General features: G+C 38.0%; 1 protein-coding gene across 1 annotated transcript in view; it reads left to right on the top strand.

Moving 5' to 3' along the window:
* SRP72 (signal recognition particle 72) overlaps window positions 1-23,331 on the top strand; it is a 35,208-nt gene extending 11,877 nt beyond the window's left edge. Inside the window, 13 exon segments of the mRNA NM_001260722.1 lie at window positions 80-204; window positions 292-349; window positions 3,603-3,734; window positions 5,192-5,320; window positions 6,777-6,849; window positions 8,398-8,462; window positions 9,834-9,929; window positions 10,777-10,880; window positions 11,012-11,089; window positions 11,875-12,012; window positions 16,247-16,284; window positions 21,393-21,552; window positions 22,596-23,331. Coding sequence (NP_001247651.1) covers window positions 80-204; window positions 292-349; window positions 3,603-3,734; window positions 5,192-5,320; window positions 6,777-6,849; window positions 8,398-8,462; window positions 9,834-9,929; window positions 10,777-10,880; window positions 11,012-11,089; window positions 11,875-12,012; window positions 16,247-16,284; window positions 21,393-21,552; window positions 22,596-22,773 — 1,374 coding nt within the window. The 3' untranslated portion in view covers window positions 22,774-23,331.
* The last annotated feature ends 3,071 nt before the right edge of the window (window positions 23,332-26,402 follow it).

The raw sequence follows: 26,402 nt of genomic DNA, 5'->3' as shown, positions 1-26,402 counted from the left end.
CTTTTGAATTTTTGGGTTATTTGGTAAATATGTAGATCAGTTTGGAAAATTTATATGGGAAAATATTTCTTTCTCTTAGGATGGGACTGAGGAAGACCCACAGGCAGAACTGGCCATCATTCATGGTCAGATGGCCTATATTCTGCAGCTTCAGGGTCGAACAGAGGAGGCTTTGCAACTTTACAATCAAATAATAAAACTAAAGTGAGTTATTAAAAGGAAGTATCTTTTATAGGGATAGGGTTCTTTTTAAAGGTTTGTTTGGTTTTGACTGTTGCTTGTTGTTCACAGACCAACAGATGTGGGATTACTAGCTGTAATTGCAAATAACATCATTACCATTAACAAGGTATGGAATATTCGTGGCTTTCCTTACAGATATATTTTATCCTGAAAGCTCATCACCTTAGTTTTAGTTTTGTTCTAGGAGTTCTTTTTAACATGATGAAAAAAGTCCAGTTGTAGCAAAATCGCAATGGAGAGTATTACTTAACTCTCCTAACGATAATGATGCTGCCAGGTATATTTGAGTAATAAAACTTTTTGTAGTAGATCCTAGAGTTTTTAAGATCCTCCCCTTTTCCCAGTGTATAATAATATAGAGACTCTCTCTTTGTAAAAGATATAAATTATTGGGGCTTTTAAACTTTAAGTATATGCATGTTTTATATGATTTCTTCATCTGTGGAATCTGAATGTGAAAGTGTTCTTTATATAATTTTTTCTTGGGTTTTCTTTTTTTAGGGGGTATAGACAGGTGCTCTTTCTCCTCCCCCATACCCCATCCAATGTAAAATATTACAAATATATATATAAGCACTCTAACTTAGAGTACTGTACTAATGTCTTTAGCCACTTTTTTTTTTTTTTGAAACAGAGTCTTGCTCTGTCGCCCAGGCTGGAGTGCAGTGGCACAATCTCGGCTCACTGCAACCTCTGCCTCCTGAATTCACGCCATTCTCCTGCCTTAGCCTCCCGAGTAGCTGAGACTACAGGCGCCCCCCACCAAGCCCGGCTAATTTTTTTTTTTTTTAGTAGAGACAGGGTTTCACCACCGTGTTAGCCAGGATGTTCTCGATCTCCTAACCTCATGATCTGCCCACCTCAGCCTCCTAAAGTGCTGGGATTACAGGCGTGAGCCATCATGCCCGGCCAGGAACAGTCTTAATGGAAAATGTTGTATTTTCTTTTCTTTTTTTTTTTTTTTTTTTTAAGACTGTCACCCAGGCTGGAGTGCAGTGGTTCTGATATTACTCACTGTATCCTCAGGCAATCCTTCCAAGTAGTTGAGACCACAGGCACACACCACCATGCCTAGCTAATTTAAAAAAAAAAAAAAAATTGTAGAGACAGAGTCTTGCCATGTTGCCCAGACTGGTCTTTTAACTCCTGGGCTCAAGCAGTCCTCCTGCCTCAGCCTCCCAAATTGCTGGGATTCTAGGGGAAACAGAAGAGAGTATGTATTTGCTGGATAGTTTAAAAAGTAGATTAGATTGAATTATATCAGAGCCTTGGAAATCAAGTTTAAGAAAAGTCTGGCAGTGATGTGCACAATTAATTGAAGTATTAAAATAGTGATGTGAGAGAACCAGCTAGAAAATATGGTTTCTTTAGGATTGATTTATATGAAAGGCAGTTTCTTGCTGCACATTAAAATAGTTTCAAATTGGTTTGGAGCTCAACACTAAGAAAAAGTAGAATTTATTTTAGATTTCTTTACTTCATTTTAGTCTTTAAACTGGTAGAAGACCTGTTTTAAAAAAGCACAGTGGTATCATGTATTTGCAAGTAAATACATTGTTTTACAAAGCTGGAGTATTGTGCACGTAGTAGATACTCAGATGCTCAGTTTGTGCTTCTCAGGATGCAATCAGTGTGACTTCATTTTCTCCCTTTTTTTGGAGATGTATGTGACTTTCGGTAATTCTTAAAAGGTCTTTCTTTGGGAAGATAACACTGTGCCCCTACATGGGAATTTTAGAAATTGAGCTTCTTTATACTTTTGCTTGGTTAAGAAGAAGGGACTTTAGGAAAGGAAAAACAGTAGATATGTTACATGAGTATTTTCTACTAAAAAAAAAATGGGTTCAAAAGTGGTTACAGATGTGTTTCTGAGGTTTCATGATTTGCTTACAGAGTGACTACAGGCATACTTCGTTTTATTGTGCTTTACTTTATTACACTTTGTAAGTTTTTCACATACTTAAGGTTTGTGGCAATCCTGTGTTGAGCATGTCTGTTGGCTCTATTTTTTTTTTTTTTTTTTTTTTGAGATGGAGTCTCGCTCTGTTGCCCAGGCTGAAGTGCAGTGGTGGGATCTTGGCTCTCTGCAACCTCCAGGTTCAAGCAATTCGCCTGCCTCAGCCTCCCGAGTAGCTGGGAGTAAAGGCATGTGCCACCACACACAGCTAATTTTTGTATTTTTAGTAGAGACGAGGTTTCACCATGTTGGCCTGGATGGTCTTGATCTCTTGGCCTCAGGTGATCCACACACCTCTGCCTCCCAAAGTGCTGGGATTACAGGCGTGAGCCACTTTGCCTGGCGATGTTGGTATCTTTTTTTTTTAGCAGCATGTGTCCATTTCATATCTCTGTATCAGTATTTTTTTAGCATTGAAGTATTTTTAAATAAAGGTATGTACTGGGCCGGGCACGGTGGCTCACGCCTGTAATCCCAGCACTTTGGGAGGCCAAGGTGGGCAGATCACGAGGTCAGGAGATCAAGACCATCCTGGCTAACAGGTGAAACCCCGTCTCTACTAAAAATACAACAAATTAGCCAGGTGTGGTGACGGGCGCCTGTAGTCCCAGCTGCTTGGGAGGCTGAGGCAGGAGAGTGGCATGAACCCAGGAGGCAGAACTGGCAGTGAACTGAGACCACACCACTGCACTCCAACCTGGGTGACAGAGTGAGACTCCGTCTCAAAAAAAAAAAAAAAAAAAGGTATGTACTTGTTTTCAGACATAATGCTGTTGCACACTTAATAGACTACAATGTAGTGTAAACATAACTTTTATATGCACTGGGAAACCAAAAAATTTGTGACTCCTTCTATTGTAATATTTGCCTTATCGCGGTGGTCTGGAACCAAACCCGAAATATCTCCAAGATATGCCTGTATTTTGAAGAGAAGTGAGTTACTTTTTATTTATCATCTAAATTCTAGAGGGCATAGCTTGTAGGAATTGTCAAATTAGGTATTTTTGTAGTCTTAATACACTGCAATTTGTGCTGTCCCTTTTTTCCTTCAGAAAGCTCAAAACAAGCAATTAATAGTGGAAAAATAAAACAAATCTTGTTCTCCATTTCTTTAAAGCAGTGCACTTGTTAAACCTTTTTATACCTAGGAAGCCTCCTTTGAGAAGGCTCTAAAAGAGTGGGCGTAGATTCTGGGATAACTGTGTATACAAGTAGATTTGAACTGCAGAGATTTTGTTTACTTCTGTGAACCAAGATAACTTTATATGCATCTTATTAGCTTAGGCACCCCAGTCAGGTAGATAGATTCAAGCTCTCCTGCTGTATTTATATGAAGTTAATAAAAAAAGGAGTAAGTTGAAATCTGAGATTCTGTTAATGGTGGATAAACTTTTTTTGTTAGGACCAAAATGTCTTTGACTCCAAGAAGAAAGTGAAATTAACCAATGCGGAAGGAGTAGAGTTTAAACTGTCCAAGAAACAACTACAAGCTATAGAATTTAACAAAGCTTTACTTGCTATGTACACAAACCAGGTGGGTAATTACCTTTGGTGTCATGGCTAAACCTTTTGTAATATGGTGTATGAGGAGTAATAGGGATATTAGTCTAATCTGTTTATAGTTTTTGTTTGTATTTTGTCGTCGACTCATAAATATATTTTTTTCCTTCCTCAAAATATTATATATATTATTGGCCGGGCACAATGGCTCACGCCTGTAATCCTAGCACTTTGGGAGGCTAAAGTGGGCGGATTGCTTGAGCTCAAGAGTTCAAGACCAGCCTAAGCAACATGGCGAAACCCTGTCTCTACATGGTGGTGCATGCCTATAGTCCCAGCTACTCTGGAGACTGAGGCACAAGAATTGTTTACAGTGAGCTGAGATTGTGCCATTTCACTCCAGCCTGGGCGACAGAGAGAGACTGTCTCTAATAAAAAGAAAGAATGTTATATGTCATAGATTTTATTTATTAAGCAAGTAATTTGCCCAATTTCTTATAAGGGTGTAGGGTTGACACCTTTTAAGGGGAAGAAAACAGTATTCACACCTTTAAATGAGATAACTTTCTCATTACCTTATTTCTAATCTGAATTAAGATAAAATCATCAAAGATGCTGGCCATGATTACAGATTTAAGACCCATCTTTCATTTTTGCTGTGTATAATCACATCAAGTTATAAATGTTAAGGAGGTCAAGTCTAACTCCAGTAAGCATTCTAATTCTAGTTTTATACTCTTTTAGAGCAGAAGTTTTAGTGGGAGAGAGAGGGGCAGTAATTTTTTTTTTGTTTTTTGTTTTTTGTTTTTGTGGAGACTGAGTTTCGCTCTGTTGCCCAGGCTGGAGGGCAGTGGCACAATCTCGGTTCATTGCAAGCTCCGCCTCCTGTGTGCACGCCATTCTCCTGCCTCAGCCTCCCTAGTAGCTGGGACTACAGGTGCCCATGACCACGTCCAGCTAATTTTCTTGTATTTTTAGTAGAGACAGGGTTTCACCATGTTAGCCAGGATGGTCTTGGTATCCTGACCTCATGATCTGCCTGCCTCAGCCTCCCAAAGTCCTGGGATTATAGGTGTGAGCCACCGTGCCCAGCCGAGAGGCAGTAATGTTTCTATTATTTAGAACTGAGTCAAGTTATTCTTAATAATTTAACAAACAATACATATGCATTTTGTTTTTGAAGCAAATGCTTATACTTGATGTGTTTGATTTTTTTAAACAGTTCTAGAATTTAGGCATCCAAGTGAATGTTTAGAATTTCTCCTTTACTAAAGGCTTTTAGAGTTCATAGATTAAATTCAATAAATAGAAATCATTTTCTTACAAGAAAAAATTGAGAATAGATACTGTAAACTGATTCTCTTATCCTAGGCAGTTCTTTGGTTAATATTTGTTTCAACTAATTTTCCCATGTTTCTTTTCTTTCTGGTCATTTAGTGTTTAATTTCATTAACCAGTTTATTTTTGTCGTGGGGGTTGGGTATCTTCTAGGCTGAACAATGCCGCAAAATATCTGCCAGTTTACAGTCCCAAAGTCCCGAGCATCTCTTACCTGTGTTAATCCAAGCTGCCCAGCTCTGCCGTGAAAAGCAGCACACAAAAGCAATAGAGCTGCTTCAGGTAAAATAATTACTTGAATGAGGTGTCAGGCATTTGCAGCCTTGTTTCATTTTCATTGTGTTGTAATAACCTACAAGCATGTAAATTTAATGGGAAAACTAATCAGAAATGTACCACTACACAAATTTCAGTGCCATTTTAGTCAACAGCTTTGTTTTATATAAATTTCTATAATGTAAATATTTGTTATAAATGCTAAAGAATGCTGTTTTGTTTGGAGATCTATTTAACCTGAGTTAGGGGATTGTTTCAGGCAATAACCTGAGTTAGAAGATTGTTTAGGCATGTGTAATTCTAGAACATGCTTAACCTCTTTTGCAATTATCTGATCTCCACTGAGTTCCACTCCAGAACCTCAATTATGGAGATACTGACTTTGTTTTTATCAGCCCAAACCAGCTATTATATTGCATATTTAAATTTCTTGAATATAAACTACATTGGAAAGTTGGACAGGTACGATTAGGATCATCCGGACAGACACAATTGCCTAGCAGGCACACTCAGTGAAGAGATACCGCCCCTTCTCTCCCCCCAGCAAAAAAAAAATCTATTTAGTAATCTTTATTACAGTTGACACTTTGTATCCTTGAGTTTTGCATCCAAGAATTCAACCAGCCATGGATTAAAAACTTTGTGGGGGTCGCCTGGCGTAGTGGCTCACGTCTGTAATCCCACCACTTTGGGAGGCCCAGTCAGGCGATCGTCTGAGGTCAGGAGTTCAAGACCAGCCTTGCCAACATGGTGAAACCCCATCTCTACTAAAAATACAAAAAATTAGCTGGGCATGGTGGCACGTTCCTGTAATCCCAGCTACTTGGGAGGCTGAGGCAGGAGAATCACTTGAACCTGGCAGGCGGAGGTTGCAGTGAGCCGAGATCACGCCACTACACTCCAACCTGGGTGACAGAGCAAGATTCCGCCTCAGAAAAATAAAAAAGCACATTTTGGGGTTGGAAATGTATGATTGCCTCTGTACTCAACATATACAAACTTTAAAAATCATTATTCCCTAGATAATATAACAACTATATACATAGCATTTACATTATATTAGGTATTATAAGTAATCTAACAATGATTTAAAATGTATAGGAGTATGTGTGTAGGTTATACGCAAATACTGTACTTTTATATATGGGACTTGAGCATCCTTGGGTTTTGGAATGCGGGATGGTTCTGGAAGCAATATCCTGTGGCCGAGGGATGATGGATTTCTCTGTTAGTGACTTACAGAAAACTTGACATTATTACACTTACTTTTAGAGCATACCTTTAAGAAAAAAAGTGGGCGTTGAATAAAAATTTTCCCAAGTTAAGATTTTGACCAGCAGCCAGAAGTTTAATATTTTAAAACTGAATTTAAAATCTTATGTAGCTGAGTTAAATAACTGTAATGTATACAATTAGATGTGTAAATTAAATGTGATTTTTTTTTCCCAAAATAAAAAAATAGGAATTTTCAGATCAGCATCCAGAAAATGCGGCTGAAATTAAGCTGACCATGGCACAGTTGAAAATTTCTCAAGGTATTATGGTTTTCATCGTGGTTAAAATATTTTAATGAAAACATGGTTGAAATGATTCTCCAGTTGTGAACTATGTGATTTCAAGTTTTTTGTGTAATGGTAAAGCATAATAATTACTGTTTCAAACATGCAGCTAGATTGTATGATCTCCAACAGATTTAGTAGTGAGGTAATTGCCCCTTTTCACAGATTATTCCTAAATTATTAGAATGATTCTCAATCTGTGCCTTGAAAGTTCTGAAGCAAAGAATTCCTCTGTTCCAAAAGACCATACGTACTACTCAAATTGCCTGAGTATGTCACATGCAGAAATGCTTATGTCTGTCACTTGGTAATATTTGTATGACTACTTTGCATCATAGTTTTCAGAATTTCTTAGCTTGGCCCTTCATTCTTACTTTGTTTTACACTTTGCCACCTATGTCTTTGGGCTTGGGGAAAGGTAATAGAATTTAACAAGAACTGATGTGTTTGAATCTTAAAACTGCCAGTGTTTTTGTCTGTGGTTTTGATCTAACTTTGAATATCTAGAGCTGTATTGCCCAGTTTGGTAGTCACTAGCCACATGTAGCTATTTTAAGTTTAAATTAGTTAAATTAAATTTAAAATTCAGTTCTTTGATTATGCTAGCCACATCTTAGAAGTTTAGTAGCTATGTGCAACTAGTGGCTGCAATATTGGACAGCACAGATATAGGACATTTACATCATCACAAAAGGTTCTGTCAAACAGCTCTGGTATAGAGTGTGAATTTTCGATGGGGGTGACAATTCGTCACAAAAATCTTAAATATTACAATGGCTGAAATGAAAATTTTATGAGTTGAAGGAGAGGAGTTGGCAGTTAGGGAAAAAATGTTTAAAATGTCCTTAGTAGGGCAATAATGAAAACAAGGTTGAGACACACTGCAGATCTCCCTCTTATCCAATTCTCACATTTCTTTACTTTCCTTCTCTCTTTTTCCTTATTCTTAGCCCTGTCTTCTCTTCTTTGCCCTTTCCTTGATCTTTCCTCCTCGTGTGTTTAGTTTATTTTTTCAAGGATGATTTATTATCTTGAAATTCCTGACAGTCTGTCATGGTTTTTTGTTTCTATTTAAAGACTAGAAATTTTGAGTTATTGAGGTTTGCAGTGAGTACAAAATCAGAATTTAACACCATAGGAAATTTTCCATTGCACTCATATCTACAGTAACATATTTCAAGGCCTTTAGGGAAGGACCCCACTTTCAAGTTACAGCCCAAAAAAGAAGAAATAGAACTCAACAGACTGGGAGTTAAGAGACTTCTTTTCTGGTAGCAGCTCTGCCATTAAATTTCTTTGTGAACTTAAGCAAGGTATATTATTTCTTTAGAGCTCAATTTCCTTGTCTCTAAATGAATAGAGTTCACCATCCCCAGGCCCAAAACTTACATGTTTAGAGATGTTACAAAATATGGCTTATGGTTGCTTTCCTAAGGAAAAGTAGTGGGAGGAAGTAAAATTTCTTGTATTTTTTTCATAATATGTGTTCTTCTATGTAATGCTGATTTTGTTTATTCTCCTAAGGTAATATTTCTAAAGCATGTCTAATATTAAGAAGCATAGAGGAGTTAAAGCATAAACCAGGCATGGTGAGTTTGAAACATTACAAAATTGAAAAGTAGTTGAATTGATAATTTATTTATATGTCTAATGTGTATTCACTTTATTTTTATGTGTAATATGTGTTCACTTTAAGGTAGGAGTAGTAATTATAATAGTAATGATTGTCTGGTGTAAATTTAATTTCATTCTCTGCTCTGGTATTGGTTTCTTATTCAGTTAAATGTGCCAGGCACTATTTAGGCCTTACAGTATCACTGAAAGCCAACCTCAAATAATCTCAGATCTGTATAGGGAATTTCTTAGCCTAAACCATTTTCATCGGTGTGATTTCTTTAAATTAGAACAGTTTTGTAATAGTGGCCAACAAATTTAGTTTTTAGTTTTCTGATTATTCAAATATTGCAGGTTTCAATCATTAATATAGCTGTGAAAGCATCTTTTCCATAGTATAAACTAATTCTGTAGTGCATCTTTTGGACAGGGGCTGTTTTATTCATGTTTTCATTCTCTAACATGGCCTCTGTGCAGTTGGCATTCAGTAAATGTAAAAATATGGTAGTGCTTTCCCTTGAAGATTCATATTTTAAGGATTGTGCTATAATTACTTTACCTTAAAGTCAAATACAGTATATGACTGAAATTAAAATGTTTCTGATATTTGATATATGGCCTTATTTTACCTTTCAAGGAATGTATCCATTTCATTTAAGTTGCTGACTTTATTGGCATAAAAGTTCTTCATTGTATTTCTTTATTATCCTTTTAATATCTATAGAACCTCTCTCATTCCTGATACTGGTTATTCATGTCTTTTTTTCTTTTTCCCTCTGATTAGCCTGACCAGAGATTTGTCAGTTTTACTGATTGTTCTTAAAGATCCAGCTGTTTGTTTCCTTTCTATCCTCATCTCCTACTGCTCATCATCCCCCTTCCCCTCCACTCCAGCTGTGTAGGCCTCCTTCCTGTCCCTAAGCGACACTAGGCACTCTTTTGACTGGCTTGAAGCAGCTCATGCCACGTGGGATTCATCATGAGAGTTCAGCCACTCTATGTATGCCTCACTGATCGTACACTTAAATGTCCAGCAGTGTCTTATTGTATAAACATTTCTAAGGGCTTATTCTCAACCTCTGTAGTTACCAAACCATTTGTGAACTGGCACTGCTTTAAAGGAAAGGTTTATTTTACAGATAACTACCTTCATATTTGGAAAACACAGTTGTTCATGGTATTTCTAGAAGTAAAGTTACTATGTTCTCTAAAGGGAGTAGCTTTCATGATAAATCAGGTACTAACAGAGAGCCTTTATTCGCTATTTTTTCAGTGTTTTTTATTTTCAAAAATGGTATTCTGGGAGTGAAGGGAGGATTCACTAATTTATACCTTTGGCTGTGTAGGTGTCTGCATTAGTTACCATGTACAGCCATGAAGAAGATATTGATAGTGCCATTGAGGTCTTCGCACTAGCTATCCAGTGGTATCAAAACCATCAGGTAAACAAATGGAGTAAAATGTTATGAGGGCATGTTTTTACATAAAAATAAAGAGGTAGTAGTGAAAAAATTCAGGCAAACTGAAGTATTACACGTCACTATTTTAAAAGTGAAATACTATTTAGATTATCAAATTCATTTTTTTCAGTATACCAGATCCCAATTAAGTTATTAGAAATAAGCAATGGCTGCAAAATAGAAAAATAGCTCATTTATATTTATTCAAGCTCCTTGCTGTATGTGTACATGTATTTGTTTATGTAATCTCAAGAAATAATAATAGTACATGATTGCATATTTAAGAGATCATCTTTAATAGCTAGAGAACCCGTGGGTGGTAGCAATTAGTACAACAGTAATACATGGAATAGTTGTTTATCATGTCTCTAGTAGGAATATCATTATTTCCAGTATGGATCTCTGCATAAGCAGTATCCAACTTAAAATTATACATAACGCTGTGCAAGTGGCATTTTATACTGTTAGTACTGTTAGCAGTGGAAGGGTATCAGTGCACTGGGAAAGTATTATATTAAATTAATGTTTGAGAACTATGGTGGCATATCTTTAAGATTTGATTATTATAGGGGAATGTTTCCAGTTGTAGACACCAAATATATATAGGTTGTTTTCCAAATTTATCTGTTGGTGATTGTACAGTTAATAATTTGTCCACCTGCTTTCCTCTGCATATGTGGATGATTTTGTTGTTTCAGGCATTCAGTGAAACTTAAGATGAGGGATCTAATGCATCGGTGTATTTCTTAAAGGTCTAATGAATATAACTGCATTTACTTGCTAGATATTTAGCTTGAAACTTTTTTTTTTCGTTTTATTGAAACTGTAGCCCAAATCTCCTGCTCATTTGTCCTTGATAAGAGAAGCTGCAAACTTCAAACTCAAATATGGGCGGAAGAAGGAGGCAATTAGTGACCTACAACAGCTATGGAAGTAAGCTCTGAAACATGGAGTTGTAGAAATAACACATTTATTGCTGCTACTTGATATGAGAGAGTTACTTGTTTATATTACTTTCTCCAGTTTTATAAACAGTTCAGTAATTTTCTTATTTCTTCTTTTAGACAAAATCCGAAAGATATTCACACCCTGGCACAGCTAATTTCTGCTTACTCACTTGTAGATCCAGAGAAAGCCAAAGCGTATCCTTTTGATTGTTGTTCCTTACAGCTCCTCGGTAGCACAATAGATCTCTTCTAATATCTGTGTTTTGACTGGAGCTTTTTCCATTGTAAATTGCAACTAACAAATCCTCCTTTTAACTAGTAAAACCAAAAAATGACAATTTGTTGATCAGTGTGATGAAAAATGCGGCAATAGATCCAACTTAGGGTTCAGTTTCATCCAGAAGCAAAAATGAAGTCAAAAGGGTATAGCGTCTTTTCCTCCAGGTTCAAGTTCAGCAGCAAGGAAAAGAAAAAGCGTATTTTATGTGGGTAGTTTTGCATGATTCTGAAATCTTATTTTCGGATTCAACTACTTAGGTCACTTGCTTATCTCAAGTAGTTACTTGATACGCAAATTCGATGCCCTTATTGAGCTTGGATCATATGTGCTACTCTCATCAGAGTGTGTTCCTAAAACTGAGGTGGGTTGGTGGATGCTAAGCAGTCTCAAGATATAAACTTGATAGTTGTTTTGGAATGGAGTTTGTATTAAGCCACCACCTTGCTCCACATCACTGAGTTAAGGAATAGAGGATTAGATTATGACTCCTCATGTTCTCCTTTCAGAATACTGTGTGTACTATATAATTGATATGACTTGTAATTGTTATTGTATAGAAGATTTAGGAACATTTTTTGCTTTTGTTGAAGGTCATCAAGAAAAGACAGTCTTCCAGTGTCAATAGATATATTGGCAAACGTATATATATAAATGTGTGTGTTTGTGTATATTATGTTCCTGAACTCCTGTTCTATCACAGTCTTAGTAAACACTTGCCATCGTCAGATAGTATGTCTCTAAAAGTAGATGTTGAGGCTCTTGAAAATTCTCCTGGTGCTACGTACATTCGGAAGAAGGGTGGAAAAGTTACTGGAGATAGTCAACCAAAGGAACAAGGGTAATATTTTTCGTTGTAACATTCTCTAATGCTGATTTTAAATTAGACAAAGAATAAAAAATATATTCTTATAGAAATTTTGTATGAATAAAGTTCTAGTTCTCTTCGTTTCTTTTCCATTTCTTTCACTGTGCCCAGCTCTTTGTCCTTATTTCCTTCCCTTTTCCCTCAGCCCAAAATTAACCTCTGGTATTAATTTAATCTATTATTCCAGAAATTTTTCTTTGTGTTTACACACACAGGTGGTTTACGAATATTTTCTTTAGGTTAGTTTATTTTTTGTTATTTAGTTTCTTATTTGTTTGTTTGTTGAGACACAGTCTTGCTGTCTCCCAGGCTGGAGTACAGTGGCACAATCTTGGCTCACTGCAGCCTCCGCCTCCCAGGTTCAAGCAATTCTGCCTCAGCCTCCTGAGTAGCTGGGACTACAGGCTAATTTTTGTATATTTAGTAGAGACAGGGTTTTACCCTGTTGGCCAGGTTGGTCTTGAACTCCTCACCTCAAGTGTTCCACCCACCTTGGCCTCCCAAAGTGCTGAGCACTATAGCCAGTTGTTTTTTATAGAAGGAAAATTGTACTGTACTTAGTGTTTTCCACCTTGCTTTTATTTAATGAGTTTTAGAGATCTTTCCACATACTAAAATGTGGACATATTTCATCCTTTTTAAACACTCCATAGGCTGGATGTGCCTTTTTTAACCTATAAGTTATTGTTGTATATTTAGTACATCATTTAGTATATGATTTATTTTGCTGATTTGAAGAAAAGGTTAGTCGGTTTCATTTACTTACAAGAAGTCAGATTTTGACTCTTGTTTGTTCCATTGTCATCTTAAAAATATAGTTAGAGACCTACAGTAAAATGTTTTAAGATTTTACTTTTGACTCAGAATGAATAGAGCATGGAAAAGATAAAACATTTCCTTAGCTTTGTGACTTTCATAAGTTTTTATTACTTTCTCCTTTTTTGAATGCCTTTTGAAATCTAAATTTTTCCCTAACTTAAAAAAAACTCAGCAACAGTGACTGATTTCTTCCTAACAAACTCTGCATTTCATAAAAAGTATTGTCGTTCTCATAATAACTTCCAAAACTTTTAATAAGGAGTTGGAGTCTCAAAGAGGTTACATTGTTCCAAATTCCATTTCATCTTACAATTATAAATTCAGTTGGATTTCTTAAATGGATTTTCAATTAAGTATGTTTACTATTTTTTTTTTTTTCTTCACCAAACAGGGTTGGGTAACAACTAAGAACATACAGTTCCTTCTTTAGCCTGGCATAGTGGCATTTGACTCTAGTTCCCATTACTAGGAGGCTGAGGCGGGATGATCGCCTGAGCCCAGGAGTTTGAGGCTCCAGTGAGCAGTGATTGCGTCACTGCACCCCAGCCTGAGTGACAGAGAAAGACCCCCATCTTTAAAAGTTTTTTTTAAAATAATCTTTCTTTTTGTTGTTGTTGTTGTTTGTTTGTTTGTTTTCTTTTTTGAGACAGTCTTGCCCAGGCTGGAGTGCAATGGTATGGTCTCAGCTCACGGCAACCTCTGCCTCCTGGGTTCAAGCGATTCTCCTGCCTCAGCCTCCTGAGTAGCTGGGACTACAGGCACCCGCCACCACGCCTGGCTAATTTTTGTATTTTTAGTAGAGACAGGGTTTCACCATGTCGGTCAGGCTGGTCTTGAACTCCTGGCTTCAGGTGATCCACCCGCCTCAGCCTCCCAAAGTGCTGGGATTACAGGCATGAGCCACCGCACCTGACTTCTTTCTCTTTTTTCTTAGACAATCATTAAGATATACATTGAATTTTTAAGCTTTTAAGTTTAAAAATAGTATTTTCATTAGGCATTATTAGTGCTCTTTATCTTACTAAAAGTTAGTATTTTGTTATACTAACTTTTGGATGTAAAGGTTTAGTTTCTTTTAACAATACACTATGTGATAGGTTTATGCTAGGTGTTGACCAGAAAATAAATCATGGTACTTGCTCTCAAAAGAACTTGAGCCCTGACGTGGTGGCTCATGCCTGTAATCCCAGCACTTTGGGAGGCCGAGGCAGGTGGATTACTTGAGGTCAGGAGTTCGAAACCAGCCTGGACAACATGGTGAAACCCCATCTCTACTAAAAATACAAAAATTAGCCAGGTGTAGTGACACATGCCTGTACTCCCAGCTGCTTGGGAGGCTGAGGCAGGAGAATCACTTGAACCCAGGAGGTGGAGGTTGCAGTGAGCCAAGATCGCACCACTGCACTCAGCCTGCGTGACAGAGTGAGACTCCATCTTAAAAAAAAAAAAAAAAAAGGAACATGAGTCTAGCAGAAGGAAATATATTTAAACAATAATTGCAATAAAGATTGCACCTGCTGTGATTGTACAGGGCATAGAGGAGTACACCGGAGGGAATAGTCACTTCTTCCTGAGGACAGTGGGAAGTTAGGAAAGGCTTCATGGAGAAGATGATTGTGTTGACTCTGAGGAAGATGAGGACGAGGTAGGCAAAGGGTGAGCTAAGGCAGAGAAATAAGAAAGAGCAGAGAACCGTCGGGAAATTTTAGTATGGCTGTGGAGTATAATTTGTAGGGAGACAATTTAGAATACTATTGCACACTCTGGGTAAGAGATGAAACACTCAAGTAAGATAACAGTATGTTACATTTCTTGTTTGGGGTATCCTGAGGGAACTTTCACAATTGAATGACTTGTAGAATGAATTGTTGCTGTCTCATCTTTAGTTCACTGTTTCATATTTCTTGAGTTATATCACATAAGAATATATAGAGAGGGCCGGGCGCGGTGGCTCAAGCCTGTAATCCCAGCACTTTGGGAGGCCGAGATGGGCGGATCACGAGGTCAGGAGATCGAGACCATCCTGGCTAACACGGTGAAACCCCGTCTCTACTAAGAAATACAAAAAATAGCCGGGCGAGGTGGCAGGCGCCTGTAGTCCCAGCTACTCGGGAGGCTGAGGCCGGAGAATGGCGTGAACCCGGGAGGCGGAGCTTGCAGTGAGCTGAGATCTGGCCACTGCACTCCAGCCTGGGCTACAGAGCGAGACTCCGTCTCAAAAAAAAAAAAAAAAAAAAAAAGAATATATAGAGAGATGTATTTTTATGTTTTTCTCTGTTCACTAGAGCTTTCAGAATGCTTTTTTTTTTTGAGATAAGAGTCTTGCTCCGTCACCCAGGCTGGAGTGCAGTGGTGCAGTCTCGCTCACTACAACCTCTGCCTCCTTGGTTCAAGTAATTCTCCTGCCTCAGCCTCCCAAGTAGCTGAGATTACAGGCACGCACTGCCACATCCAGCTAATTTTTGTATTTTTAGTAGAGACGGGGAACTCCTGACGTCAGGTGATACCTGCCTTGGCCTCCCAAAGTGCTGGGATTACAGATGTGAGCCACTGTTCCCAGCCACTTTCAGAATGCTTGACAATTATTATTATTATTATTTTTTTTTATTATACTTTTAAGTTCTAGGGTATGTGTGCACAACATGCAGGTTTGTTACATATGTATACATGAGCCATGTTGGTGTGCTGCACCCATTAACTCGTCATTTACATTAGGTATATCTCCTAATGCTATCCCTCCCCCCGCCCTTGACAGTTATTTTGAAGTGTTAATTTGTATGCGCTTTTTAGTGCCTTTTTTGGTCAATGTACTTAATACATATTTTACTTACATTAAAAAATTAATAAACTCACAGGTTTAAAATATGAAAGATAAAAAAGTATAAGAGTAAGTTAAAAGTCTTCCATCCGTGTCTACCCACCTCCCTCCCAGGGCCATAACCAATGTAACCTGTTTTGCATCTCCTTCCAGAGATAATTCTTTGCATGTATCTGACCTACACGTGTTCTTCTGGCAAAAAATTTATTCTCTAAAGTCTTGCCAAACATAGAGTAACTTACCAAGGGATTGTAGATATTCATGCTTGTGCAAATTACTTTTTACATAGACTTAATGTGTGCCACTGAAAAAAATTTTTCAATGTAAACAATCTGTTTTTGAATTGTCACCTCTGTTTTCTAAAGTACCTTCCAAAAATTATAGTATCTGAAGCTTAATGGACTTTAACCTGAATCAAATCTTAACTAGTTTGTTAGCTTTGGTGAGCTGATACCAAGTCTTAAACCATGTTTATGTTAAGTGCCCAACTAACTCTTACAGAGCACTTACTTAATGCTTTATAAATATTTTATCACAAAGATGGTAATGATTTTTTTTTTCTCTTTGTAGACAGGGAGATTTGAAAAAGAAGAAAAAGAAAAAGAAGGGTAAGGCATTAAAAAATCTTTATAAATTTTCTACAAGATAAATGTTTGATTTTAGCCCCATATAGAAATATTTGGACATAAATATACTGCCCTCTCTTATATCTTTGAAAACTTTTTATCTTGACTATAGCTAACATTTAATTTTATTCTATTACTTTAAAGATTGCAATTTACTAGTTTGCCTAGATTCAAATTGTTGTTCCCTCTTTTACTCTGTGACTGTGGACAGGCTATTTAATATACCTGCCAGAGTTTTTCATATGTGGAATGGAATATGATAGTATGTATCTTGTAGTATTAAATCAGATACTACATGTAAAGTTCTTAGAGTGGTGCCTGGCACAAAAGTAAGCCCTTACACATTATGATGTTTCTGCTACACATAACTACAAAATTCCATCAAACTAGCTTCAGAAAATTTACTGTTTATAAAGTTGGCAGTCTAGAGGAATGTTAGCATCAAGGTTGGTTGACTCAGTATTTCTCTCTCTTTGTTCTGCTGTCCACAAAACAGAATCCCATTAGAGTCATACAATGTATACTGGAAACAGTCAGGGCCACATACTTGTCATTTATATTCATCACAACAAAGAAGCCCTCTCCAGATTTGGCAAGTATTTCTCTTAATCTGATTTGGCCAAGTAGGTCAGTGTCCAGCCTTGAATTATTAACCAGGGAAATAACGTGCATTGATTGGCTTGGGGTGTGGCTTTAATCTCTGGAAAACTTGGGTGACATTACCGTGCTTTGTTTTACCTGGTCAGATGTTATCCTTGGAGCCACCCAAGTTCCTGAGGTTTTGAGGAATCTATTATATAAATCAGGTTATTTCTTGATTTTGCTCTCTGCCATCTTAGGATACGGGTTTCCCAAGACTTAGCTAAGTTTATTATTACTCCTCCATCTGTTTTCCAGCTACCAAAATTTTATTGACAATATCTTTTCTTCTGTTCTTCCTTTAATGTGTTTTATTACCATTTTAGTGGAGTTTGAGGAAGGTACACAAGCTAATGTTTGTATCCATTTCACTGTCTTTAACTGGAAGTCTTGTTGGTTTGTCACAGTACTTGAAAATTGGCAAACATTTAATATTTGTTTTGTGTATTAGTAATACTGCAAGGAAACAGCTGATAGCTGTAGGTGGTAATAACCTAAAATTTTACTTTCTTTTCTATTTTTGTAGTTTCCAGATGAATATTTTTTAAAATTTACAAGTGACATATGCTTATTCTAAAAACAAAGGTAGTTGATACCTATCATTATAGAATGGCATAAAGAGTGTAAAATTCCCTGCCCAGAATTCATGCTTGCGGCTGGGCATGGTGGCTCACGCCTGTAATCCCAGCACTTTGAGAGGCCAAGGCGGGTGGATCGTTTGAGGTCAGGAGTTCCAGACCAGCCTGGCCAACATGGTGAAACCCCATCTCTACTAAAAATACAAACATTAGCTGAGCATTACTCATGTGTGCCTGTAATCCCAGCTACTCAGGAGGCAGAGGTAGGAGAATTGCCTGAACCCGGGAGGCCGAGGTTGCAATGAGTCGAGATCACGCCACTGCACTCCAGCCTGGCAACAGAGTGAGACCCTGTCCCCATCTCCCAAAAAAAACATGCTCCCAAAGACAATTACTTAACATTTTTGTGTGTGTATATATGTATATATAGAATCAAACATATATCATTAGGTACTGAAAGTTGAACATAATATAATTTGTTTTAATCTTCACTTTAGACTGAATTGTGAAGAACATTTTTCCAGATTAATAGATGCACTTCACTTTATTTATTTATTTATTTTGAGACAGCTTCTCGCTCTGTCACCCAGGCTGGAGTGCAGTGGCGCGATCTCAGCTCACTGCAAGCTCCACCTCCCAGGTTCACGCCATTCTCCTGCGTCAGCTTCCCGAGTAGCTGGGACTTCAGGCGCTCGCCACCACACCCAGCTAATTTTTTGTATTTTTAGTAGAGGCGGGGTTTCACTGTGTTAGCCAGGATGGTCTCGATCTCCTGACCTCATGATCTGCCCGCCTTGGCCTCCCAAAGTGCTGGGATTACAGGCGTGAGCCACTGCGCCTGGCCTGCACTTCACTTTTTAACCCAATTGAATAGGTTGCTATACTGTAGGCATATTATAATGTAATCATCTTCATTGTTAGACATTTAAGTTATTTTACTGTCTTCAAGAATATCAGCCCACCCATACCTTGCCCTATCCATCTTTAAAAAAAAAAAGAAAGAAAAACAGCGTCACAGAGAATATTCTCTTCTTAACTTTGTATCTCTTGGGTTTCTGCACGATAAATTTCTAGAAGTCTATACATTTCTAATGGTGCTGTCAGATTAAATTGCTCTCCACAAAGGCTATACCACTATACACTTCTCCTAATATAGTGTTGGTGAGTGCTTCTTACCATTTCACCAACACTAGGTATTACTGCTTTTAATATTTACGAGTCTGATAGAGTTTTTTACCCTTCTCATTTTTAATTAGTGAGGGTGAACATCTGTTCAGAAGATGAATTACTTTCCTTTCTCCTAACCTACCTTAATTATAACAGAGTCCATTTTTCTTTGAGTAATTTACATATTGATCGGCAAGAATTCTTTTATATTAAGGATTTTTTCCACTCTTCTATTATATACTTTGTATTTTAAATTTTTTCTTAGAAATATATTTTTTACTAAATAAAGATTTTAAAATTTTTATATAGATGTATCTGTGAAGTCTTTTTCTTTATGGCCTCTGAATTTTTTTGTCACGCTGAGAAATAAGGCCTTTTCCCCCTTCGATAAAATTCAACACCCCTTCATGCTAAAAACTCTCAATAAACTAGGTATTGATGGAATGTATCTCAAAATAATAAGAACTATTTATGACAAGCCCACAGCCAATATCATACTGAATGAGCAAAAGCTGGAAGCATTCCCTTTGAAAACCGGCACAAGACAAGGATGCCCTCTCCCACCACTCCTATTCAACATAATATTGGAAGTTCTGGCCAGGGCCATCAGGCAAGAGAAAGAAAGAAAGGATATTCAAATAAAAAGGAAGTAAAATTGTCTTTGTTTGCAGATGACATGATTGTTTATTTAGAAAACCCCATCATCTCAGTCGAAAATCTCCGTAAGCTGATAAGCAACTTCAGCAAAGTCTCAGGACACAAAATCAATGTGCAAAAATCACAAGCATTGCTGTACACGAATAATAGACAAGCAGAGAGCCAAATCATGAGTGAACTCCTATTCACAATTGCTACAAAAGAATAAAATACCTAGGAATACAACTAACAAGGGATGTGAAGGACCTCTTCAAGGAGAACTACAAACCACTGCTTAAGGAAATAAGAGGGGACACAGACAAATGGAAGAATATTGCATGCTTATGGATAGGAAGAATCAATATCGTGAAAATGGCCATACTGCCCAAAGTAATTTATAGATTCAGTGCTATCCCCATCAAGCTGCCATTGACTTTCTTCACAGAATTAGAAAAAACTACTTTAAATTTCATATGGAACCAAAAAAGAACCTGTATGGCCAAGAGAGTCCTAAGCAAAGAGAACAAAGCTGGAGGCATCATGCTACCTGACTTCAAACTATTACTACAAGGCTACAGTAACCAAAACAGCATGACACTGGTACCAAAACAGATATGTAGACAAATGGAACAGAATAGAGGCCTCAGAAATAATGCCACCTATCTACAACCATCTGATCTTTGACAAATCTGACAAAAGCAATGGGGAAAGGATTCTAGCCATATGCGGAAAACAAACTGGACCCCTTCTTTACACCTTATACAAAAATTAACTCAAGATGGATTAAAGACTTAAACCTAAGACCTAAAACCATAAAAGCCCTAGAAGAAAACCTAGGCAATACCATTCAGGACAAAGGCACAGGCAAGGACTTCATGACTAAAACCGCAAAAGCAATGGCAACAAAAGCCAGAATTGACAAATGGGATCTAATTAAACTAAAGAGCTTCTGCACAGCAAAAGAAGCTATCATCAGAGTGAACAGGCAACCTACAGAATGGGAGAAAATTTTTGCAATCTACTCATCTGACAAAAGGCTAATATCTGGAACCTACAAAGAACTCAAAACAAATTTACAAGAATAAAACAACCCCATCAAAAAGTGGGCGAAGGATATGAACAGACACTTATCAAAATAAGACATTTATGTGGCCAAGAAACATGAAGAAAAGCTCATCACTGGTGATTAGAGAAATGCAAATCAAAACCACAATGAAATACCATCTCACATCAGTTAGAATGGCAGTCATTAAAAAGTGAGGAAACAACAGATGCTGGAGAGGATGTGGAGAAATAGGAACACTTTTACACTGTTGGTGGGAGTATAAATTAGTTTAGCCATTGTGGAAGGCAGTGTGGCAATTCCTCAAGGACCTAGAACCAGAAATACCGTTCAACCCAGCAATCCCATTACTGGGTATATACCCAAAGGATTATAAATCATTCTGTTATAAAGACACATGCACACTTATGTTTATTGCAACACTGTTCACATTAGCAAGGACTTGGAACCAACCCAAATGCCCATCAATGATACAGTGGGTAGAGAAAATGTGGTACATATATACCATGGAATACTATGCAGCCATAAAAAACGATGAGTTCATATCCATTGCAGGGACATGGATGAAGCTGGAAACCATCATTCTCAGCAAACTAACACAGGAACAGAAAACCAAACACTGCATGTTCTCACTCAAGTGGGAGTTGAACAATGAGAACACATGGACACAGGGAGGGGAATATCACATACCGGGCCTGTGGCGGGGTGGGGGTAGGAGGCTAGGGGAGGGATAGCATTAGGAGAAATACCTAATGTAGATGACAGTTGATGGGTGCAGCAAACCACCATGGCACGTGTATACCTATGTAACAAACCTGCACGTTCTGTGCATGTATCCCAGTATAATAACAAAAAAAAGTAAGGCCATTTTGCCTGCTAGATTATACAAATTAAACTTTCTCAAATTCATTTCCATTTTAATGTTATTTATTCCCAGGCTTAGAGACATTGTTTAAATCAAACTATCTCGAAAATATGATACATCTCTCTTTATAATTGTTATGCAGGAAAATTGCCTAAGAATTATGACCCAAAAGTTACCCCAGATCCAGAAAGATGGCTGCCAATGCGAGAACGTTCTTACTACCGGGGAAGAAAGAAGGGTAAAAAGAAGGATCAGATTGGAAAAGGGACCCAGGGAGCAACTGCAGGAGCTTCATCTGAACTGTAAGTTATTGCTCCACAATTGAGGGCACTTAGAACATACATTGTTTCTGAGATTGACTCAAGGCTACTAGTGAGAATTTAATATATATTAAGTATGAGAAATGTAGTGATGTATCTCTGATAAATGTTTATACTACACTTATGTAAATGAAAGAAAATATATTGCCTTTTTAGACTAGTTTTTCCTTTAGTTTTTACAATACAGTCAAATAGTTTTAAGTATTTACAATATAATCAAATATATATTGTGAAATATATATAGTAAAAACTATTTGTATTATAAAAACTAAAGAAAAGTCTCAAAAGGCAACTAAATACACTGAGTCATTCAACTAAATAAATGCCTAGATAAACAGATGTAAATAAATAATATGACTAGAAAGAAGTGTTAGAAATGTTAATACGTTCTGTATGGTAGATGAGAGGTTATTTTAAAAATATTTTTTCTGGCCGGGTGCGGTGGCTCACGCTTGTAATCCCAGCACTTTGGGAGGCCAAGGCAGGCAGATCACCTGAGGTTACGAGTTCAAGACCAGCCTGGCCAACATGGTGAAACCCTGTCTCTATGAAAAATACAAAAATTAGCCTGGTGTGGTAGTGCGCACCTGTAATTCCAGCTACTCGGGAGGCTGAGGCAGGAGAATCACATGAACCCAGAAGGATCACGTGAACCCAGGAGGCAGAGGTTGCAGTGAGCTGAGATGGCGCCACTCCTCTCCAGCCTGGGCACCACTGCACTCCAGCCTGAGGGACAGAGCAAGACTCTTGTCTCAAAAAAATAAAATTTTTTATTTTCTACGCTTTCTAAAAATTGGCATGCGTATCATGTTTTACTTTTCTTCAATAAAAACAGTAAAAATGTTATTCAAAAGAAAAGTCAATAGGGAGTTGGGGAGCTTACCTTAAAAGAAGTAGAAAATATGTTAAGTGTGATACGTAAAATGGGTTAAGTGTGATAAGTAAAACCCATATACATACATTTTTATACTCTCCCTTTGTTGAATATATGAGTGACCAAAAATGATCTGATCTAATGATTTCAGGGATGCCAGTAAAACTGTGAGCAGCCCACCCACCTCCCCAAGACCTGGCAGTGCTGCAACAGTATCTGCCTCTACAAGTAACATCATACCCCCAAGACACCAGAAACCTGCAGGGGCTCCAGCAACAAAAAAGAAACAGCAACAGAAAAAGAAGAAAGGTGGAAAAGGTGGCTGGTGATGAGAATATTCTTGTTGCAGGCTGTTTTTAAACTAGTCTCAGTGACACTAGGAATATAATAAAGGTAACACAGCAAGAAGCACAGAACTGCTCCCTCTTCATCTCCATATTTTCATAATTTCTTGTGTTTCAAATAGGGAAACATCTTCCTCAAAGTCTGCCTAGTGAGATATGGCCTACTGGTTGCCTCATAGCTTTGTACAGATTATGAGGACTGAAAATAATTGGGCATTTACCCATCTTGGTATCTGTTGTATCCTTTATCTGTGTGTGCTGATTCAATCTTTTTTCGGTTTCACATACCTTATCTAAGGTTTCCCAGGATTTAAACAGAAACTATTTCTACGATTTCAGCTGGAGTCTGAAGATACTTGTTTCTGTTCAAGTCCCGCTTTAAATTATGTCTTAGGAGGCCTTAGGAGACTGAAAGTGGAATCTTCTGAGCATTCCTAAATATCTGCTTAGAAATATCATGTGATAAAGAGGGACCTTCTTAATACTTAACCGATGTTCTTCACTTAATTAAATGGATGGCCACAAGAAAAATAAAGTAAATGTCTTAAATAATTTAACCATAAATTTTCTGTCATGTGATACTGGAATATGGGATTATTTTCATATTTTTATATATATATGACTCCTTTGTGCCCCATGTCATTTTCAGATTATGTAACATGCTGATACAGCACCAGGAAAGAACTCAAGGAAAATATATCAATGTAAGAAGTTGACTCTTAGACCTAGTGTTCTGAGGTCAGATGGGTTTGGACTGTCTCAATCAGAAAGATTAATGACTATTATCAAGAACATGAACATTGGTTTCCTACATAGAGAGGAAATCAGTATCTGAGTTTGCATACCAGGCAGTATTAAAATCTGACAGATCTGTTTGGCCCATTGATAGATACTCAAATGGTGTCTCCTTCTGGTTATGGATTTTGACCATTGATTACCTTTCTCAATGTAATGAAATATTTTACAGTCAATTTGTGGTGTAAATGTTGCTCTTGTCTTTCCTTGCTTACAAACTACTTTCACATTGAACAGCTGTGAGACAGACACATTGAGATGCCTGCCCTTGTTAGTATTCATTTTATGCTGCCCAACATATCATTTAATTTAGACTTAGAAGTATTTCCTTGTGATTATATTACTCTGTCTTTGTTAATAAAGTGCTGCTGTGTTTGACTCTGAACGTAACTACCAAAACTTCTTCAAAGAGTTTTTTTAAAAAAGACTTTCCTCCTTTACAAGAAAGAAATGGGGTGCTGCCTTTCTGTTCAGTAAAAGCAGAATCTGCAGTGGCATCTAAACAAGAGATCCTTTTTAAATACAAATGATGTATTGTGGCATAATACTTTTTTGAGCTCTACAGAGAACAGTCTTTTGGTAATAGTGACAGATATTTATTACTTCTGAATATATACCCCATTATAGGAATAACTGTTACTTATTTAGGATTCCATCATTGAAAATTTTAACCCAAGGCACAGCAGTGAAATTTACAGTTCTCAATTTAGTTGTCATTATTGATAGCATTAGTCATTGCTAAGCAACTGAAACTTCTGTTCAAATAAAGTTTTAATTGTCAAATGAAGTATAATACATGAACCTTCTAGAAATATTTCTTCTTTTGGATAGGTCTTTAACCAGTACATATATATACTTTGTCAAATATATGGATGTGTATGTGTACATTTATAAAAACCAGTATGGATACATCCATTCACTGTGGTACATTTTAAAATAAAATATTTTAGCAGTGAATATGGATTAAGGTGTTTTGGGTGTTGGCATTTTATGGAGGACTTCCTGGTTAGTATAACCAAGAATTTTCTTTTAAGCTGAGTATCAAAATTGTGTGTACTGTCCCTCTTAGTAAACTCACAAAACTAATCTAATGGGATTGAGAGATTCGGTAAGTTTCAGTGTAAACTTTACTGAAAATTCATCTTGGTGTGTGTATAAACAGAAGTAAACCTTTGAAAAAGTGATTAAGCATAGCAATTCCAATGCTATTGGGAACAGCCAACCTTAAAAATCATTGCATCACTCAAACCTTCTGGAACCTGCCATTCATTGTTCCTTACAAGTCTATTTGAAACAGATACAATGAAGGAAAATAAGTTTATTGCATTAAAAAATAATTGTGGCCGGGCACGGTGGCTCGCACCTGTAATCCCAGCACTTTGGGAGGCCGAGACGGGCAGATCACCTGAGGTCGGAAGTTCGAGACCAACCTGACCAACATGAAGAAACCCCGTCTCTACTAAAAATACAAAATTAGCCGGGCATGGTGGCTCATGCCTGTAATCCCAGCTACTCGGGAGCCTGAGGCAGGAGACTCGCTTGAACCTGGGAGGCAGAGGTTGCAGTGAGCCGAGATCGTGCCATTGCACTCCAGCCTGGGCAACAAGAGTGAAACTCTGTCTCAAAAAATAATAATTGTGCTGGACAGGTGCGGTGGCTCACGCCTGTAATCCCAGCACTTTGGGAGGCCGAGGTGGGCAGATTACCCGAAGTCAGGAGTTCGAGACCAGCCTGGCCAACATGGTGAAACCCCATCTCTACTAAATACAAAAATTAGCTGGGCGTGATGGCGCACGCCTGTAATCCTACCTCCTCGGGAGGCTGAGGCAGGAGAATTGCTTGAACCTGGGAGGTGGAAGTTGCAGTGAGCCGAGATCGTGCCACTGCACTCCAGCCTGGCGGACAGAGTGAGACTGTCTCAAAAAATAAATAAATAATTGTGCTAAACTGAAATATACTGAAGAGTTCAGTTTAGCAAGATAAAAGGAACCCTCCAGATATTTCTTAGTCAGTTTGAGAAACAATACCACCTTTGAAAACCACCTCGTGTGCCTTATTTACCATTTATTAGATAATTAGGAGTGACTAGACCATTAGGTTTTGGTTTTAATACTGAGCATTACTAGCAGCTGTGATTCTGGCAGGCTATCTCTGAATAATTTTTTAAAAAGCGAAATACAAGCGGGGCACGCTGACTCATGCTTGTAATCCCAGCACTTTGGGAGGCCGAGGCGGGTGGATCACTTGAGGTCAGGAGTTCGAAACCAGCCTGGCCAACGTGGTGAAACCCCGTCTCTACTAAAAATACAAAAATTAGCCGGGCGTGGTGGCTCACGCCTGTAATCCCAGCTATTTGGGAGGCTGAGGCAGGAGAATCGCTTAAATCCGGGAGGCGGGAGGTTGCAGCGAGCTGAGATCGCACTACTACGCTCCAGCCTTAGTGACAGAGACTGTCTCAAAAAAAAAAAAAAAAAAAAAAAGGAACTTAAAACAATGGAACCCATTCACGTTCTTCTATCTGTCTTTAATAATCCTGGGTAGTAGTCTGGAGACACTCCTAGTGGAGTTTACTCGGGAGAGGGCGGAGAAATACACGACATGAGCAGTACAGGCTCGTGGTTGACAGCTGGCGGAAGGCTGAGAATCCTCCCCGGAACCTTTGGACTCTGGCGCCCCAGGGGTTCTTCGCGTAGGCTGGCCGGGCTTGGGATTGAAGCCGGAGACGTCAGACGCTAAGGTTGCTTAGGTTGCGGCCCGCGTGGAAGGCTCTCCTCAGCCACCCTGTCCGGCCCGAGGGAATCGCGCAAGTGACGCTTTTT

Source organism: Macaca mulatta, chromosome 5, assembly GCF_049350105.2.
Source record: "Macaca mulatta isolate MMU2019108-1 chromosome 5, T2T-MMU8v2.0, whole genome shotgun sequence".
Lineage (NCBI taxonomy): Eukaryota > Metazoa > Chordata > Mammalia > Primates > Cercopithecidae > Macaca > Macaca mulatta.
Note: the sequence above shows the minus strand (reverse complement) of the source record. Positions and strands in the feature narration are given on the sequence as shown.